The following is a 19,890-nucleotide window of genomic DNA, read 5'->3' on the forward strand; positions in this document are numbered from 1 at the left end:
CAATGTGCCGTAAGCTGGTTCAGGGAAGGCTGGCCTGGAAGAATGGCAAGCTTCCACTGGGACTTGGGGAAGAACAGAGAGTTGAGCAGCTCTGGAAAAAGGGTCAGGCACCTCAGGAAGACTACAAGGATGTCATGATGTCAATCAGAGAGAAAACTGGAAAGGTAAAAGTCAATCTGGCCACCAGCATAAAAGTTAAGAAAAAGTGCTTTTTCCAATGCATTAATAACAAAAAGAGGCCAAGGAGATTCTCCATCCTTTATTGCATGCTGGGGTGGGAACACAACCTCCAGGGATGAGGAAAAAGGCTGAAGTACACAATGCCTTCTTGACCTCAGCCTTTAACCAAAAGCCCAGTTACCCTCTGCATATCCAGCCCCCTGAGCTACAAGACAGAAACAGGGAGCAGAACAAAGTCCCCACACTGCAGGAGGAAGTTGTTAGTGAGCTGCTGTGCTGCCCAGACATGCACAAGTCTAGGGAGATGCCATCCTTCTGCTGGGAGCTGGTGAAGCAGCCCACAAAGCTCCACTCTCCATCATTTATCAGCAGTCCTGGTGAACGAGAGCTCCTGGGTGACTGGAGGTTGGTCAGTGTGATGCCCCTCTATGAGAAGGCTTGGAAGGACAACTGGGGGAACCAGAGGCCCATCAGCCTAACCTCAGTGGCAGGGAAGGGTATGGAACAGATTACCTGGAGTGCAATGACATGATGTGTGCTGCACCACTGGGGTGTCAGGCCTAGCCAGCACACAAGTTCAAGCAGGCCCTGCTAGACTGACCCAACCTCTTTCTATGAATACCCAATGGATGGGGAAAGGCTATGGATGTTGTGTACCTGGGCCTTCAGTAAAGCCTTTGATCACTGCTCCCACAGAGCTCTCCTGGAGAGCATTGTCCTTGCAGCCCACGGATTTAACAGGTTCCCTGTTTGCTGGGAATAAACTGCCTGGATGGCTGGGCCCAGAGAGCGGTGGTGGAATTAATCCAGCTGGCAGCGGGTCACTGGTGCTGTGCCCCAGGGCCCAGTGTCAGAGCCAGTCCCATTTCATATCCTTGAGGCTGAACAAGATACTAAGTGCTGGGTACTGCCCCTGGGTCACAACCCCCAGCAGCTCCAGGCTGGGGAAGAGTGGCTGGGAAGAGCACAGCAGGAAAGGGGGGTCTGGGCCTGCTGCTCCACAGTGCATGCCCAGGTGGGCAAGAAGGCCAATGGCTGCTGGGCTGGGTCAGCAATGGTGAGGCCAGCAGGAGCAGGGCAGTGACTGTCTCTCTGTCGTGGGCAGTGGAGAGGTCTCACCCCAAGTGCTGTGCCCAGTTCTGGTCTTGGCACTGCAAGATGTACATTGAGGGGCTGGAGTGTGTCCAGAGGAGGGAACTGAGCAGGGCAAGAGGTTGGAGCACAAGTCTGATGAGGAGCAGCTGAGGGAGCTGGGGGTGTTTAACCTGGAGGAAAAGGAGGCTCAGGGGAGCCCTATTGCTCTCCACACTTCCCAGACAGGAGGGTGCAGCCAGGTGGGGGTCAGGCTCTGCTCCCAGGGATCCAAGGGACAGGATGAGGGGAAATCAATAGAATGGTCTGACCTGGAAGGGATGCTAAAGATGATCTTGTTCCACCCCTCCTGCAGTGGTGAAGGACGCCTTCCACTATTCCAGGTTGCTCTGATTCCCATCCAACCTGGTCTTGGACACTTCCAGGGATCCAAGGACAGCCACAGCTGCTATGGGCAACCTGTGTCCAGGCCTCACCACCCTCACAGGGAAGAATTTCTCCCTCATATCCAACCTAAACCTGCTCTCTGTCAGTGTGAAGCCATTCCCTCTCGTCCTGCCACTCCAGGCCCTTGTCAAAAGTCTCTCTCCATCTTTCCTTTAAGCTCCCTTCAGGCACTGGAAGGCCACAAGGAGGTCACCCCAAAGCCTTCTCTTCTCCAGGCTGAGCACTCCCACTTCCCTCAGCCTCTTCTCCCAGCAGAGCTGCTCCATCCCTCTGATCCCCTTGGTGTCCCTGCTCTGGCCTGGCTCCAGCAAGCTCCCTGTCCTTACTGTGCTGGGATCCCAGAGCTGGATGCAGAACTCCCTGCACCATGGTAGGTTCAGTTGGATACGAGGAAGAATTTCAGAGTGCTTAAGCACTGTGTGCCACAGGCTCCCCAGGGAAGCAGTGGAGTCACTATGCCTGGAAGTGCTCCAAAAAATGAGTATACCTGGCACTTTGGGACAAAGGCTTGTGGGTATGGTGATACTGAATTGAAGGTTGGACTCCCTGATCTTGGAGGTCTTTTCCAAAATTCAAGTGCTTTTGATTTTTTATTTTTGCCCCCGGGGACACTGCTCTGAGTCCTGCACCTGGTCCTTCTGTTGCTGTGGACATGTTGTCTTCTGGATTTCCACATTGGGCTCAGTATTCCAGTAAAAAGGATGTAATCCTCCCCACAGCACTGCAGAAGCAGGAAATGCTGAGCCCCTTCAGAGTGTGACAATGGCTGCTTAGATGTTGGTATCCTACAAGAACTAGTTCAGCAGAGCAAGGATATTCATAACTTCTGCTCCTCAAAGATCTGCTTTTGTCTATTTGTTTTCCTGAGGAGACTGAGACAAGTCATCCCACTGCTGTGGATCTAGAAACAGTAGGAAGCATCATTTGAACTTTTCTTACTGCAGAAGTTTAGAACAACTTCACACTGAGCTATGCTGGGATCTAAACTGCTTTCTGCTTCTTAAAGCAAATTTCATATACTCTTCATGTGTTTCCCCACGTGTAAGGATCGTTGCCAGCCAGGGAATTCTGTTCCAAGCGCCAGCAATCTGTGCCCTTTGGCACTGTCTGGTAGTGATTCACAAACTCAAAAATGCCACAGAGAGCAAAGCAGGGGCTCCTACAGCTGTTGAAACATCACAAGGGGCTGCTCAGGCTGGGCTTCACAGGAAGAGCCATTGGAGAACACCAAGCGAGGACCAGCTCAAGGATGCTGATGAATGGGTTCAATCTTCCCTGCAGTGACAGGTCTTGTGGAGGACAGCAAGAGAGGCTGGAGTCAGGTACTGCTGTAAATTTGAAACACAAGGGATCTGAGGCAGATATCAGGAATATCAGTTACAAAACCACAGAGCTGTCACACGGAACACCTGCTCTGGGGACTAGAAACCAACTCTGGGGAAGGTCAAAGGCACTCTGTTTCCTTCAGCCTGGGGAACATCCCTGCAGCCAAGGGCCCCCAGGTCATACTGCATGCCTTGACAACTCTTCAGAGTCCTGTTTCATCTTTGCATAGGTGGCAGGGCAGAACTGGGAATAGAGCTGAGCCAGCAGAGCCTGGGAGGGGATCTCTAACTTGGTCCCGTGGCTCAGTTTGTTCCATATGTGCACTGCATAGGTGTTCTTAAGGAGTTTCTGAAGCTCCAAGGCACTGACTGCCTCAAACAACTTCTTCCAGTCCTGCCAGGGAATAGGATAAACAACTTCTTGGGCAAGAGCACTCACACCTCTGCAGCTCATGCTCTTGATAGTCTGGATGGAGCACCACTTCTTGAAGACACGAGTTAGGAGCTCTGGGCCCTGGTGCCCCCAGACCCAGCCATTGTAGTCCTCCACAAAGTCCCTCATGCAAAGCTCCATGAACTTGTGCTTGGCCTTAAAGGATAGAAAGGCTCCATTCAGTACCTCGTCACCCTGAATGCCGAGGGCATTGGTGAGGTTCTGCAAGTTCTTAAGCACAATGAAGTCTGTATCCAGGTAGATGCCACCAAATTTCCACATGAGGACAATTCTGCAGGCGTCAGACAGGACCGGTAAAAAATGAGGCTCCCAGTGCCGCAGTGGCCGTAAGTACCACCTTTTCAGAGGTGTTCCAGAAAAGAGCTCTGTCAGGTCCAGGGGCTGGATTTCCACGTTGGGGAAGCAACTCAGCAAGGAGAAAGCCCAGTGCTTGGGCAAGGAGGCGTTACCTTTGGCCACGCCTTTCATGAGCACCATGACCCTTGATGTGGGGTGTGTCCTGGCCGCTGACTCCACAGAGCACGAGAACAGGTAACTTGGGGCAGTTTGCTCCGAGGTCTCCACAAAAAACACCTTTCCTGTGGAAGGAGAGGGTCCACCAGCAATGTCAAGGGCAGAAGGCACATAGTGAGCACAGCTCATCTCAGCAGACAAGCTGTAGGTGGGGCCGCTGCTCTTTGGGTCCTCCCAGGTGCCCCAGTACAACTTCTGGTAGGCAAAGGATACGAACACAAAGATGAGGATAAACAGGGCACAAAGCCTGTGGCTCAGCACCACCCTGGTCACTTTTAGGAGGCAGCTGGGCATCCTAAGCATTCTCTCTCCAGCCAGAGCTTGCTCTCCCGGGACAGCTGTCATGATCTGAAGGGAAGGAAAAAGAGAAAGAACCTGACAGATGAGGCAGCAGAATATGAGCCTTCCTTCATCGGTCTGTGTTCTGCCTTCATAGTGATGCACAACAAACTCTGGGAACACCATTAGAGAACTCATCTGTCATCCTCTAGAATTTCCAGTCATTCTGAACATGAAACATATGCAAAAAACTCTGGCAGGAGGAACCCAAACAAGCAAACAGGACAGAGAACTCAGCTGGCACAATCTCATTTGCCATTTCTCCCTTGATGGCTGTACCTGGATCACATAAGGAACTTCTAATGGGCCCATTAAATGGCTTCTTAGAGGCACTGGGAGGTATCGTAATGGAAGGCACTGGGACTTGGGGGACAGAGGAGAGGCAGCCAATAAACAAATGATCAGCTCTGGATCCCCAGAAAGTTTTCTCCTCCCCCACAGAAATGCCAGCATGTGCTGCTAGTGCTACATGCAGCAAAAGCCACCCCACCCTGCGTTTTACAGACCCCTTTACATTCCCCACCCTCCACACACCACAGCTGGGTTAACCCTGTAAATCATTTTTTGAACTGTAGCAGAGAAAGAAGCACAGACTTGGTGGGACAGAGATGGTGCCGTAAAGAAGGCACAAAACTCACCTGTCCCTGCTTTCAAGACACCACAGAATTCCCTGCTCAGCTGAAAGGATGTTTAAAAAAATTAATTTAAAGAAATTAAAGTCTGTGAGGATGACTACAACTCTATGGTCTGTCACTTGCTTTTTATGAAAAGGAACGGTGAGCACAATGAGGAAAAAAAGGGCAGGATGTGACGTCATTTATCCGTAATGAGTAGCTGATACAAAGGTCACACAGATGTACCGTGAACAAACCAGCTAGTTAAAAAGTAATTAAAAAAAAAAAAAGGAGGAAATTGAAACCCCACTGATGCTAGACTTTGAGCTTTAGACTCGTGGGAAAATGGCTCAATTTGTTTTCTCCTCCTTTGCTAAGAATTCCCAGCCATCACGCTAATGCTGGGGCTGCCATGATAACTCAGCTGAGCCTTCCGTAGAGCTGCCTGCTCCCACCCCAAGCCCTAAGTACAGAATGACCCCTTGGAAACACGCTCTTTTGACCAAATGCTTTACTTGTTCATTAGGGAATACTCCCTCATATGCCAGGGACCTCACTGAAGGACTTTGCCACATTCAGGTGTCCCTCATTCTATGACAGTTCCCCTTTGCCCCTGTGATCAGGGGTGGCTGACCTTTCCTTGCATGAGACATGCTGGCACATTCATAAAATCCCTCCTTTGTCAGTACAGCCGCTAAATTTAGGGTCTACTGCAGTTCCTCTTCAGCTGCCTGAAACAACTGTTGCTCTGTAGTGTCCCAGACCCCTCTCCTCTCCCCAAATCCTTCCATGCAGAGCAGCACCATGGATGGACTCATGACAACTCTTGTCCCAGCACAGGGACTCCACAACCACTCTGGGCAACCTGATCCAGTGTTTCACCACCCTTCCTTTCATTCAAACTTGCCACACTTCAAGGAGCACCCATTGTGGCTCCTGCCATCTCTGCATGGAACAGAGGAGAGTCTCACTTGTGTCCTCCACCCACCCACCTTCAGCCAGGTGTTTGTACGCCCTGACCAGACAGCCCAGCCTGCTCTAGTCCAAGAAAGGTCAGCTGAGCTCTCCCAGCCTCTCCTCATGCACCGTGTGCTCCAGTCCCCTTCTCACCTTAGTGGCCCTTTGCCGGACTTGCCCCAGTATGGACACGCCTCCCTCATCCTGGGATTCCAGAATCAGCCCTCCAGGTGTGTCTCACCAGTGCTGAGTGGTGGGCAAAGATCACCCCCCATGACCTTGCAAGCCATGCTCCATAGGCTGTGAGGGCATCTGCTGGCTCCTGGTCAGCTTTGTGGTCCAGGGAACAATGAGGCCCTTTTCTGCCCAGGTGCTTTCCATCAAAATGCTGCCTATAATTTTCATAGCCTTGCTTATTAAATTTAAAAGCTAAGTTAACTAATACAGGGTTTGAATATGCAAACAAAAAATGTGTCCAAACAAAAATTGCAAAGTGCCAAGAGACACCTCACTGCACAATGTAAACCCTGATATAAAAATATCATCAAGGTTCCCTTGTTCCAAGCACAAAAGGGATAAAATAAAGGAAACAGACACAGGGCTGCCACCACAGATTATCTTGTAACTTTACCATGTAAAGACTGCCACCAGTCTGCTGCTGATGGATCTGCACATGCTCATGCCTACTTTTAGCCCATCCTGCCCTGAGGAAAGTGATTTCCTGCCCTACATGACTAACAGTGCTTCACTGATATTTCCTTGGTAGCAAAATCACAGACAGCAAAAAAGGGAAATAACCCAAACGAGATGATAATTGAATGACTGACTGATGGTACATCATGAATTGTGCATGAAGCCAACTTACATGAAGCCAAAGAAGCATCCTGCATTCCTGCAATCCTTAGCTTTTCAAATTGTAACAGTAGATATTCAGAAGTCCCTGAAACCTGGCAAATCATTTCTAATAAGAAAAAAATTTCATTACTGAGTGATATTCTTATAAAACATCATATGACCTACATGACAGTTGAAATAGTGATAACAAATGGAAGAAATGAACTCTGAAAATTCTTTAAGGGCCTGCATTTGTGATGTCAGAGAACAAAATGTTCTCACTTTGCACTGAAAGCAATTAGGATTGTATTTACATAATTACATTAGAATTGTGTAATTCTCAGAGTACGAGTTCTGCAGAAGTTCACAAAACCTCCAGGCCTAAATCTTACTATAACAAGTAAAACTAAGTGTTTTATCTAGAGGTGATCAGATGATTACAGGAAAACTACAGTTGTCCATATGACAGAAGTGCAAGTATTGTTTCAAAAACAGGATATAAATGGAGGATCTCAATAAGGACTTTGCTATTGTTTCCCTCCTAGGATTTAACTGATATGGCTTATACCCAGGTAATTAGGAGATTTAGCCTATGAAGCTGGATAGGCCTGCAAATTAACAGAAAATTACAGGAAAGAGGGTGCAAAGGGATGATCTGACTATTAGCAAATATATGTGTATCTACAGATACATGATATACTATTAACTAAATGGACTTGCAGTGTAATTCTTTGTTGTACCTTGGAGCATGCAGAGAAACTGGTTAGAGATGGTTTTGCATGTTGGGCAAGATGCTTTGGTTGATCCCAACAGTTTCACGCAATAGCTGGGCCCTCTTGTGGCCAAGTCAACTCTCATTCCTGCAGTTCTGGGCACTAAAAATATCCTTCTGGGTTTAGGGAAAGTACTGCTGGGGTAGCAAAGCAGAGTGGCAGCTCTTGCAGCAAGGGACACAGCACTGAAGGAGTCCAGCCTGGGGCTGGCTGGAGGATCTGGTAGAGATCAGCATCCAGTCATGAGCATCCAGTCTTCATGGGCTAAATGAAAGTACACTGTGGTATAGCTTCATTTCCTTCTTTGTTTTATTACGGCTTGTTGTTGTGTATTTTTATCAAGACTTCAACTACTTTATGGCATTAAACTATGAAAGCGATGTTTAAATGTACATCCAGCACAAACACAGCAACACAGGTTAGCCTTGGAAAAAGTGTTTGTGCCAGCCTGTGTTGTCTTCAGGGGAACTAACCAAATACCCTTGAGTTTAGTCATGTCCTTTCAAGCAAATGTGTGGACACAGGAACTGCAAAACACCTGGGGGGGTGTTTGTAAATTTACTACAAATTGAGTAGCAAAAAACAGAGAGGAGGGGAAAAGGTCCAGCAAACCTTTGCATACCTAGGTAGCTGCTAAGGGTCTGGAACAATAAATATCACACATCACAAGCAGCCTGATAGAGGTATTTTAGGGACCCACCAGAAAACACCTGAAGATCTCAGTTTTCTCCATATTTACATTACCAATGAGAGTAGAAAAGGTGAGATTTAACAATAACAGCATTCAGTAACTAACTAATCAGGCTGCTAGACATAGAAACACAGAGTGATGCCCAACAGGGATGCATCAACCAGCAAATTCCCCTAGTATTTAGGGCAATTAGTTTTCAGCATTTTACCAAGAGCTTTAGAGCTCCTTCTCCTGAACCCAGAGAGGACAGCAGACCAAGCATGTGTGAATGTTTGAGGTAAGAGGAGAGCAAGTATTGTAAATGTAGTATATTAGACCAATAAAATACTGCAGCTGAAGGCAGAGGACATTTAAGGCACCTGTCTCTTAACTGCATCTTCTGTATTTATCATGACTTCACCTTTTCAGAATGAACCCTGCAATATCCAATTCACTCAGAGTGGGTTTAGAACTATGTTTTTTCCTGACATAAAAGAAAGTGTACACACCCTCTTGTATAGCTGTAATGAAGTGCTGGATAGACACCCTGTGGGATAAGATGCATTGAAAGCAAGCCAGAGCAAAGAGTAGGAGAATGAGATTAGCAACTTTCTCCACAAAAAAAAAAAAAAAAAAAAAAAAAAAAAAAAAAAAAAAAAAAAAAAAAAAAAAAGAAACCCAACAAAAAACCAAAACCCAAACCAACCAACCAAAAAACCAAAAAAGGTTGTGGAAAGAAATGACATGGCAGTTTTGATAGCTGCTGATTCCCAGATCACTGTACACAAAGCAGCCACAGATATGATGGCATCTCACTGAGGCTGTCCAGAAAAAGTACCTACAGGCTCTGTTATTTGCAACAGAGAGCTATCAATGATGTACCTAATCAAAGGCCAAAAACAGAAAATCAGATTAGCCAGACATGGCAACATAATTACATTTCAATCAGCCTCCCTGAATACAATAAGCAGTGGCCCTAGATGAAGGGAAAATGGTCAGTACTGCTGTTATACTTAGACAGTCAAAATTTGTAGGATCAGGTTTGTTAAGCACGACCTTCCACCCATAAACATGGCTGGGCCTGACCCCTTGGTGGGTCACGCTCAGTATGATCTGTTCCACAGCCTTCCTTGGTATCAAGGTCAGGCTTATGGCCTTGTGGCTCTCCAGATCCTCCTTTCAGTCTTCTTGTAGATGTGTGTCACATTGGCTAACCCTCAGCCTTCTGGGACTTCCCCAGTTCACCAGGGCTGCAGTAAATGATGAAGAGCAGCTCCATGAGCTTGTCCACCAGCTTTGTCAGTCCCCTTGAGTGGATCCCACCTGGCCCCACAGATTGTGCAATTTAAGTGGAACAGCAGGTCACTGTTTCCTCCTGGATTACAGGGGTGTTTTCCTGTCCCTATCTCCCAGCTCAGGGGACCTGTTACCCTGATAATAACTGGCCTTTCAGTTAGACTGAAGCAAAGAAAGCATCAAGTACCTCAGCCTTTTCCTCATCCTTGGTGGCAATGTAATAAAGGATGGAGAGTCACATGTAATCCCCTCACATGCAATAAAGAATGGAGAGACTCCTTGGCTCTGTGTTATTAAGATATTTGGAAACATTAAATATGCTATGTCTTGTGATACTTGCCAAATGAAATTCTAGCTGGGCCTTTGGCCTTTCTGACTTTATCCCTGCATAACCTAATGACACTCTTGTAATCTTCCTGAGCCATTTGTCCCTTCTCCCAAACTGGTAAATATTTTTTTCCCCTTGAGTTCAATCAAAAGCTCCCTATTCATCCAGGCCCTTTTTCTTCTCTGCTGGCTTGTCTTATGGCACATTGGGCTGGCTTGTTGCTGTGCCTTTCAGATGTTGTTCTTGGAGAATGCCCAGTGTCCCTCAGAACTATCTCCTAAGGGACTGCCTCAGCCCTGAGCGGGCAAAAGTCTGGAAATCCAAAGTAGAAGTTTCGTGACTCCATTCCATACTTCTACAAGAATTGAAAACTCTCATTTCAAGACCACTATGCCTAAGACAGACTCCAACCACCACATCTCCCGCCAGCCCTTCTCTGTTCATAAACAGCAGGGCCCAGCATCCCCAAATTCCTCTTACCTGTAGCCAGATGCAGAAATTAATTCTGGATTGTTTCAAAGTGGTCTCTGAACTCCCAGTCTCATTCCCTACCGACCTTCTGCCCCACTAGCAGGCTTCATGTTCCTTCTGCAACTGGGAAAAAAAAAAAAAGGATTCATAATATTGGTAGCTTTACTATCTTTTGGAAATTGTTTTCAAACAGTGTTTTCTATAGTCTCATGGTGTTGCCATATTTAACTTGCCCGACTTCATGTGCCTACTTAATTTTCCCCTCTGGTGATAGATGCCATTTTGAAGAGTGCTTTATACTTCTCGTACCTCTGCCAGCATATTACTGGATGCTGTTTGGCTTCATCATTATACACAAATTTAAATGTCAAGATCTCAGTTTGCACTCAGTTTGCGCTCAGTTTGCAGGGTGCAGCTGAGTGACTTCCTTCTGCAGTTCTCTCTTGTGGACTCGGCCTGTTCATCTGATTTCCAGGAATGGTTATGAAGCAAAAACCAGAGACCACAAGCCAAGTGAGCAAGGAAATGGTCACAATCACTTGAGAGAGATAACCCTGAAGTATCTATGAAAGAATAAAGGGATGATGTTCATAAATAGCATGTCCAAACAGAGCATGGGGAGAGTGCTGCTTCTCCTCTTCTTTCCTGCTGAGGACCCACCAGCCCTAGGCAGAGCTCAGTCCCCAGCATCTATCAGATTAAGACAGTTAACGGCACTTTCCCACAAGAATCTACTTTGCACCATGGCTTCCAAGAGAAGGGAGGATAAAACAAAGAAGAGAATAAAATGGGGGAAAATAACTCTATGGTGCATTACTCCTTACTGTGTGTCCTGGATGCCCCCAACACAAGAGCTCCTGGCACAGGAGAGCTCTCAGTCAGCACAGAGAAAATAATGATCCTTCAGTCACTTCCCAGGAAACCAGATCCAGGATTACCTTCCTGATCCTTCCATGCTCCTCTTCTGCTGCACTGGCCAGTTCTGCGTCTCCAGCCACACCCCTGGCTTCCCCCTTGAGGTACAGCACCCATGTACCAGCTAACCTTCATGAACCCAAGGACAGCAGACATGCATGAAATGAGTTCTATAAACACACAGTTTCATTGAAGGGCGCCGTCATCAGTGTGGCAACACTTTTCTCAGAAGTGCCTCTCTTAATAAAGTTAAAAACCCAGAAATATTTCATAAGGAACATATTCTTTGAAGAAAGAGATAAAGTTGTCTGAAAGATGCAGAACATTTTAGTGTCTCCTCTGCTTTAATCCCTGTTTGTCTTTTGGTAAAAGTTTGCATTATTTAAAAGAAATAAAATCAATACAATTCAACAATAAAAAAATTTCTGTCAGACAAACCAGAAATGTGCATAGTGTAACGGATAACTATATTATGCCTCCTAAAGAAAGCTATGGGTTAGCTTGATAACAGAAATTTTCCATTTCAGATTAATTGCTCTTCAGTTGAAAACAAGACGAAAACTCTCTGCTGAGAAATTTTTTTCCTCTCTCATTTTCTTTTCCCCTCTGTTGAACAAAAGCCTTGTTGTTCTATGACTTTTCCAAGACACCTTCAGCCTCTCAGACCAGTCACTTTGGAATTTTTCTACACTACTTGACACATCACCTGGCCAGCAGCCCAGGGCGCAGCCACCTCCCGGTCAGCTGCGCTTCCCTCTGGACCCTCTGTTTTCCTTGTGACTCTGAAAGGGTAACACACACTTTCTGCCCATACGGCTGCAAGAAACAGCAAGACCCCACCATCCTGTCCTTCACAGCTTCCACCCTTTCTTCAAAACCTTCAAGCAGAGGCAGTGTGCTGCTCTGACCAGCTGTGGTTTTGATGTGCAATGGGCTGGGTTTGTCTAGTTTGGAGCTCATTGGAACCAGCTGGCTGGAATCATGGCCCCTTTCCACACAGGTGAGCCCTGCAGCCCCGGCCCCCCAAACCGTGCCGGTTCTACCTCATACAGAGTACTTTGCAGTGTTTAAATACAGAGAAGTCCCTAGGGTATTTTTTCTTCCTGTAAGGATGAAACTTGGATTTGAATGTTGGCTTTCCAGCTGGTGAGCTGCTCCTCACTACCTCGTGCAAAAAAACCTGGTTATAAAAGAAAGTAGGTGGTGAGGGTTACTGACTTCCTGAATTACTCATACAGTTATTTCCCTTCCCTTTGTGGTAACGTCAATTTCCAAAAACTACCCGTCCAATTCTTTAGAAATTTTTTAAAGAAGGAAGATGAATGCTCCTAAGTGCCATGTCATCATTTGCCAACTTGAATGCAAAGGACTTGCTAGCAACTTATTGATGGCTTCCCATCCCATATTTTATTATTTGCTTAAATCTGTCAAGAGCTTATCCCAAGCAGCTCTTGAGCATGCACCAAAGGGCTCTCTACCTTTTAAACAGGAAGATAGGGTCATCCTAGCACTGCCACACACCTGTGAAGACTTCCCAGAAAGCAAAGATTTGTGTCGCAACTAAACCAGCCTAAGAAGTTGCCAACAAAGAGGGGATTACCTCAGTAATCTGAGGCAGAAAACTTTGCCTACAAAATAAATATTAAGCCTTCCTGAGCATTTGGTTTCCACAGAACAGCTCGACTGAAGCACAGCTGTGAGGCAGAGTAGTTAAGAGCACTACTTCTCCCTCAGCACTTCTCCCTCACAAACAGCAAGGAAATAGCGATGATCTCTTTTGGTTTTTTTAAAAGACACTCCACTGCTTAACAGGAGAGAAAGACAGAAGTATCTCAGGCAGTAAATAGGCACAGCAGATTCCAACAGCTGTTTCAGCAACAGCGGTGAAAGCAGCAGGGAAGCCACAGGGTCCTCTGGGGTACTGCAAACACCCCTGAAGCCAGAGAAAAAGCTCCATTTCTTCCCATCATATCTGATGAAGTCTCATCAGAAGCTACACAACAGCTGATGGTGTTGCACCCCTGAGATTCCACCCAGCAGTTTCAGTGGAGGAAATAAAGCAAGAGGAAAGACCACAAGCCCAATGCAAACATGCAGCTGTGTTTGCCTGAAATTCACTCCTGTTTTTACCTTTTTTTTTACTTTGTGACTGCCTGAAAAATAAAGCAAACATTAATAAAGAAATTTCCTGGTCCTGTCAGAAAGAGGGGCTTTAGGACTTAGCTGGGACAACACAGAAATGACTTGGGAACAAAGAGGCATCACAGCAGCCAGAGACAAGAGCCAGGTCCTCCCTTACTGAAACCAGGCTGCGCTTCCCACAGGGCCAGGGACTGACCTGTTGAGTGCTTTTTCTGTGGCACACAGAGCAAGGAATAAATTTGCTTGGTTTTTTACAGTCCCTTTTGTGTGGCACTTGCTGTGCAGGACTATGTGCCACATCAGCAGCAAACCCAAGAGGCACAAAGCAGTTCTCACACTGCCAGAGCCCCATCCCGTTCCAGCCCCAATGGTCGATTACCCACAGCTACAGCAACATGCTGTTGGCTCAGCAAGGCACAGAACATCCATCACAGAGTTTCCAGAAGCAGACAGGGCTGCAACCCCCTCCAGATGATATAAGACAAGCTTAGAGCATTTCCACAAAGGTCAGGTGAAACACTGGCTTTAAATGCTTTGTTAAATATGGTCCTTGATATTGAGTCCAGAATATTTTCCCAGATTAACATTAGAAAAGATCCAGAGTGTTTTTGCTGTTGCTTCATGGAGAAGGTCAAATCCATCATTCCATTCCTACCTGCCAACAGGTTTCGCCCTTGCTTTTGTTTTTCCCAGAAGGCCAAGATTTTTTCTTTTTTAAGCTTTTCCTTTAAAAGCCAATGGAAACATTAAATCACAAGAAAATAAACAAAATCTTAAAAGCTCAAACTAGAATCAAAGCACAATTGTCAAGGCAGACTTTTAAATAACATTTGGCACACCAAAATTAAACATATTAATCTTGGATCTAGAGCTAAGGCAATTTAGAAATAACCAGTGGGTGTAATCCCCAACAGATACATTTGGTGTTAAGGCACCTGTTGCCACATTCTCTTCATAGAGAAAAGCAAGGCACAATTCTTCCCAATAATATTTCTGAGATTCACATTCTCTGAACCTCAGAGAAAGGGAAAACACAATTCTTATAACTTGCTGTGCCTGTGTTGTGCCAAAGTAGAATGCAATATGGAGATTGTTTATCCAAAGTGAGGATGTTTTGTTTCCTTGGGCTATTAGGGCCAAGAGCGTGTTGGACTGTCACAACAGTCACAGAGTCAGGAGATGAGTGCAGTTCTGTGCAATTGTGTGCAGAGTGAGTGCGTGGCAGATTCAGTTTAGATGAAATGTGTATAGTATAATAAAGTGATTAATTAGCCTTTGGATAAGACGGAGTCAGATGTATCATTCTCTCCCTGTCATTGGGGGTCGCCTTTGCTTCTATAGGCACCCTTAAGTTAAATTTAAAAAAAAAAAAAGGCTGCTGAAAGTTTACATAAATCAGCTCCCAGTTACTGTGTTTCAGAGCATCTACAGACAGGCATTTTCTTCCTTTTGAGTACAATGAAAATTCAAGACTGCAAATCTTTCATCAAGAACAAATTCAAAAAAACCCTCCTAGAAATACAGACTGCACAAATCATCAAAGCAAAGCATGCGCGTTCTTTCCTTCCAAAGACCACAGACAAAAGTGCCCTGCACTGCACCTTCTGCTTCTACCCCCTTTGTTCTTTCCAGTCCAGCATGTTTGCCACGAGCAGAAATAGGAACTGATACTCTGAATTGCTACCCTGTGCTGTGGAGAGCTGTGGTTCAGGGTGCTCTCTAGGAATACTCAGAATGGGGCAGTGTGCAGCAGAGAGATGGGCTCAGGACTCGTGTTTGGATCTGTGCTTCTCTGCTCCTGTCCCAGTGCTACAGACTGCCTGGGAGCAGCTGCAGGTCAGTCTGTGTAAAACCATTGCCTCAATCACAGCCTAAGGGGGAATTATAGGACCTTTCCCAAGGCTGCACCATGTACTGTCCTTACCACATTTCAAATGCCTTGACTTTTTACACAGCATGCACCTCATTATAATTTCTTGCTTCTTGAGGAATACCCAAACATATGGAACACTAATATTGATAGCCTGTTACTAATACATATGGAACACCAACAGCTAATGCAATTGGTTCTGTTCACTTCTGCACACTCCATAAGAATATCCCATTTGCACTTAGATCAAACCAGGCATATCAGGATCACTGGTGACCTCCCTGAATGCATCCTTTTAAAATTCCATACCGTTCATGCTCCACATGGCACTTACACAGATAATTCACCTGCTTGATCAAGAGCAGAGATTTCTAACACTGAAATTATGACTGTCTGCTCAAATGAATACAGGGCTAAACTACTGGAGGGAACAGCTGGAGCTGTACCAAGACAGGGTTAAGGTGGATTTTGGGAAAAGCTTCTTCACCCAGAGGGTTTTGGGGCACTGAACAGTCTCCCCAGTGATTTGGTCACAGCACAAGCCTGAGAGAGTTCAAGGAGCATTTGCTCTCAGCCAAGGGTGGGATTGTTGGGGTGTCCTGGCCAAGGCCAGTGGTTGGACTCAATGATCCTTGTGAGTTCTTTCCTTTAGGGACTCAGCTTCTCCTGTGATTCTGCTCAAACAGAGAAGTCTCATTTCTTCCCTGCAGCTTTCCCAAAGCTCTCCAGAGAGTTGTGCAGATATGAGCTGCCCCTCTGGGGCCAGGCCACCAAGGTGTGGGACAGCAGGACCCTCTGGTGACGTCTACTCCTCGCTATGCAGGGATACTTGGGCTTACCCAAAAAGCCCCAGGAAATGACTTAATCCTTTGCTGACAGGGGAGTAGTTGGCGCACAATGCCATAATCTGAAGTTCCACTACACCTCATGTAAACTGTCATGTGGAGTTCCCAGTCCCAGTTTAAGATAATTATTAAAGTCAGTGAAGACAGGAAAAAATCAGTTACAAGAAGTGAGTTGGTAGAGTATCACCTGTTTCCCAGTGAAAACACCACCCAAAAGAAGATCTATGAATCTGTTCTGGAACCTGAATAACCCAGCAGCTTGAGGTGTTTTAGTGTTAATTTGATCAGGAGTAAAACACACCCCCTTGATGAGAGCAGAGAAAGGAACCACAAATCCAGAAGACACAGTCCAAGTGTTTTGACAAACCTGGGAAGCATATCCCTTAGGGAGCTGAATAATAGCACAGCTATGGTTATTTACTGGGGGGCTGCCAGTGGAGACAAGATGAGTGTCCCCAGTCTCTCCTGCCATCACATACTGTAACTTGATCCAAACCACCAGGGCACTGACAGCAAGGCACATCCAGCACATGGATATCCTGCTCCTCTGGTCTCACCTCTACACAGGGAACAGGCACGCCTGCATGGCTTCTCATGGTGACTGTGACTGGCACAAAGGCTTCTCTCTATACTAGAGGCCAAATGAAATTAAAGCAAGATGGAAGAATTTCTCGTAAGTACCTTGTGCCAAAATATCTGCTGATAACAAAGCCAAGGCGATTGCTGCTAAAGGAAGTGGCCCCACTCCCTTCCTCCTCAGGCTCTTCTTTGGTGTTCCTCTGAGCCTGCTGTGACCAGCCTTGCTAAAGCTAAAGCAGCAAAAGGCTGCTTCTGCTGAAGGTTTGAATGTTCTTCCTTGTGGCACAGACACCGGTGAGACAGACAAAAACATTGGCGCAAAAAGATTTTACAGCAGGCTTGCAGGAGGCTGCATCCTTCTGGCATCACTGAGCTTCAGTGCATGGTAACTTGGCACAATGATGCCCCTGAACAAGAAAAACTTCATTAGAGACACATAAAAAAAACCCAAAAAAACAAAAAAAACCAACAACAACAATAAAAAAACAAACCCCAAACTTAATTAGAGCCATAGAGCTTGGATGGAGAGAGCAAATGCCTTGAGAGTCAGTAGAAATCCCGCAGGAAGGAAACCTTGAGGCGCAGGGAGAGCTGCTCCATGAACTGCACACCCAAAGCTAAACCTGGCAGGCAGACTGCTTCTCAATCAACTCCATACATTCCTGCCCTCAAGGGTAATGGCCATTTGTGTGTTGCCAAATAGGGCACATGAACAAGAGAAGGGCATTCACATATGCCTCACCAGTCAATGTTTCCTCCCACAGAGCCAATGACTGGAGATGCTGCTGGGATTGCTACAAAACCCAAACGCAGGGGTATTTGAGTTTCTTCAGATTACTTATTCTGGCTTCCATTGCAACAAACTCCATGGAAAACTGCAAAACCACTGGTTTCTTCAGAGTTAAGAAACATCCAGTCTATTCTGAGAAACCTCTCACGCATTAGAAGGCAACATTTTCACTTAACCAGGATGGTTCATTTTTAGGTAAAGCTTCTAAACTCGTCTTCTTTCAGCAGCATTAATAGTTTTAGGTTACTACAGTTACAAGAGTTCTGTATTTTTTTTTATGCCTCTTTAGTAGGTGCTCTCTTCTCCCTCTCCTACACTACTATTGTGAAGCTCCATCTTTCTTCCTCAGACCTTATCCCTGTCCAGACTCCGACGTTTTCCAGAGCACGTCTGCCCGGGAGCACAGCAGCCAACTGCACCCTCCCCGCTCACCAGTTCTGATGTCTTTCCACCTTCTCAGCCAAGCCAGACCTCTTAGTCAGCTCTGGCAGAGAGAAATTCTGTTTTTCTTCCTCCCAGCTGACCCCTTCCTCTTCGTCCTCCCACTGCTGCCATCCTCCCAGACCTTCCAGCGTCCCACCAACGCTCCTGGAGCAGGATGGAGCCCTTGCAGCCTGCGGCACAGGGGGGCACGGCGCGCAAGCTGCCGCCCTCACTCGCCCCTTCGTCACTGCCGCCGACAGCGCTGCCCGCGCCACACAAACCTCACAGAGGTTTGGGAAACCCAAGAGAGGCTGCTCTCCGCGCCCCACGGCCGAAACGCCGCAGCCCCTCCGGGAGGGAGCTCTGAGAGCGGTCTCGCAGAGCCCAGGCGGCCGCACGGAGCCGGTCTGGCGCTGCCGGGGTCCCGCTGCCGCTCCGGCAGCACGGCCGCTCCGATCCGCGCCCCCCGCCGTGCATAAACGCCCCTTTCCCCGAGCGGGACACGAGGGCCAAGCCGCTCAGCCCTGGCCCAGCCGAGCCCCGCAGCCCCGGGCTCACCTCGCTGAGAGCGCGGCTCCGTTCCGCAGCCCCGCAACCAGTGCCGCTCCCACCGCCGGACGGGACCGAGATGTCCCTCCCGGGGCCGCCCCTCAAGAAAGGTCAGGTCAGGTCAGGTCAGGTCAGGTCGGCTCAGGTCAGGGAGACTCCTCGGGAGGGACCCGTCCCCTTCCCGAGCCCCGGAGCGGCGGCGGCGCCCCGCGGAAAGGCCCCACCCCCGGCTCGGCCGCTTTCGGCTGGGCGCTCTGGGACTTTGAATTCCCACTGTACCACTTAAAATTGTCCTAAGGATTTTTTCCCCCTTTCCCCCCCCCCCCACCTCGCTCTCTCCCTTCTCACTTCCAGGAGTTTGTGCTGTACCGTACAGCCAGCGTGGTAGAGCACAAACCAAAACTGCATCCCAGCGCAGTTGTACCTGTGTTGTCCCGCTCGAGTGGCGATGCGTGGCAGGATGACCTACCCTGGCCAGAGACATCCCGACATCAGGAGCCGCTAATTACGGACTGGAGGAGGAGCAGAGGGAAGTGGAAACTTTCCACACCTGTTGACGCCAAGGGCGGTCATATACAAAGAGAACACGAGTCACTAAAGATGGGAAACTGAAATTTATAGTTAAAAAAAAAAAAAAAAAAAAAGGGCAACCTGAGCTGCTGACGTGTTGCAAAGCAAGTTTCAAACGACCCTCAAGTAGGAGGAACTTTTCTGTTAAATTCCTGGCAATTGTTGCTTAACAAGTTCTTAATGAGCGTGAACAAAGAAGAGAAATTTGCCTTTAATTTAGAAAAGCACCGTTGACTGCTAGGCTGCTGTAGGGTGAAGTAAATTGCACTGGAAGGTCACCAGAGATTTTGCGAAGAAGGTTAGGTGATATAATCAAGAATGGTTTAGACAGAGATATTCCTGCCTGGAGCAAGAGTTGAACACGGGTTCTTTAGAGATGCCTTCCAGCCCCGTGTTTTGATTCCCACGACATTTATGTGTTACTAAGGTGTTACAAATGTTGCAGCTGTGACCAACCTTTCCACCACAGAAATACTCACATTGCTGCAAACAAAAACGCTTTCCCAACAATCAAGTAAACTGAAATTGCTTCTCCCCACCAATAATGCGTTATTTCTTTTATCAGAACACGTCTTAATCAAATTTTAAGTTAAAAGATACTTCAAAATATTTTTTTTCTGTGCAGCTGAGCAGAATTTAAATTAATGAGGGAGTTGCTGCTACTGAAGGTGTCAGTGCTCATCCTCCTTGGAGCACCCTGCTTGGATACCATTCCTTGCCTAGTCCCTGGATGGGAGCAGCCCTTGGATGCAGAGGGAGGCAAGATGGGGTTTGTGAAGCCTATGGGAGCGTCCAGGAGCCAGCAGGTGGATCTCGTAGGGCAGGTACAGTATCTGCAGCGCTGCCACTTGCAGATGCCCCGTGGGAAGGTGACAAAGTAGAGAAGGAGGGTCTGCAGGCTAGACCTGTCTCCA

General features: G+C 47.1%; 2 protein-coding genes across 22 annotated transcripts in view; both read right to left on the bottom strand.

Annotated features, from left to right (window-relative positions):
- The window catches only part of PPFIBP1 (PPFIA binding protein 1), a 656,824-nt gene that overhangs the window by 151,733 nt on the left and 485,201 nt on the right, over nt 1–19,890 (bottom strand). The window lies entirely within an intron of this gene.
- Nucleotides 1,921–18,899, bottom strand: A4GALT (alpha 1,4-galactosyltransferase (P blood group)). Of its 5 annotated transcripts, none has more exons than XM_041397145.1 (4): nt 18,831–18,886; nt 16,747–17,051; nt 10,303–10,416; nt 1,921–4,359 (listed from the first exon to the last, which is right to left on the bottom strand). In XM_041397145.1, exon 4 carries the CDS (start codon nt 4,354–4,356, stop codon nt 3,223–3,225), a length of 1,134 nt encoding a protein of 377 aa, XP_041253079.1. In that variant the 5' UTR covers nt 4,357–4,359; nt 10,303–10,416; nt 16,747–17,051; nt 18,831–18,886; the 3' UTR covers nt 1,921–3,222. The 5 variants fall into 5 exon arrangements, with proteins under 5 accessions (XP_041253079.1, XP_041253078.1, XP_041253081.1 ...); XM_041397144.1 differs by lacking the exon at nt 18,831–18,886 and adding an exon at nt 18,416–18,600; XM_041397147.1 differs by lacking the exon at nt 16,747–17,051 and having other exon boundaries at nt 18,831–18,899.

The sequence above is a fragment of the Onychostruthus taczanowskii genome, unplaced genomic scaffold, assembly GCF_017590055.1.
Source record: "Onychostruthus taczanowskii isolate IOZ18803 unplaced genomic scaffold, ASM1759005v1 scaffold136, whole genome shotgun sequence".
Lineage (NCBI taxonomy): Eukaryota > Metazoa > Chordata > Aves > Passeriformes > Passeridae > Onychostruthus > Onychostruthus taczanowskii.

Bases quoted from the DNA above. Each gene is read 5' to 3' on its own strand.
- A4GALT (XM_041397147.1), bottom strand. From the start codon at position 4,356: ATGACAGCTGTCCCGGGAGAGCAAGCTCTGGCTGGAGAGAGAATGCTT.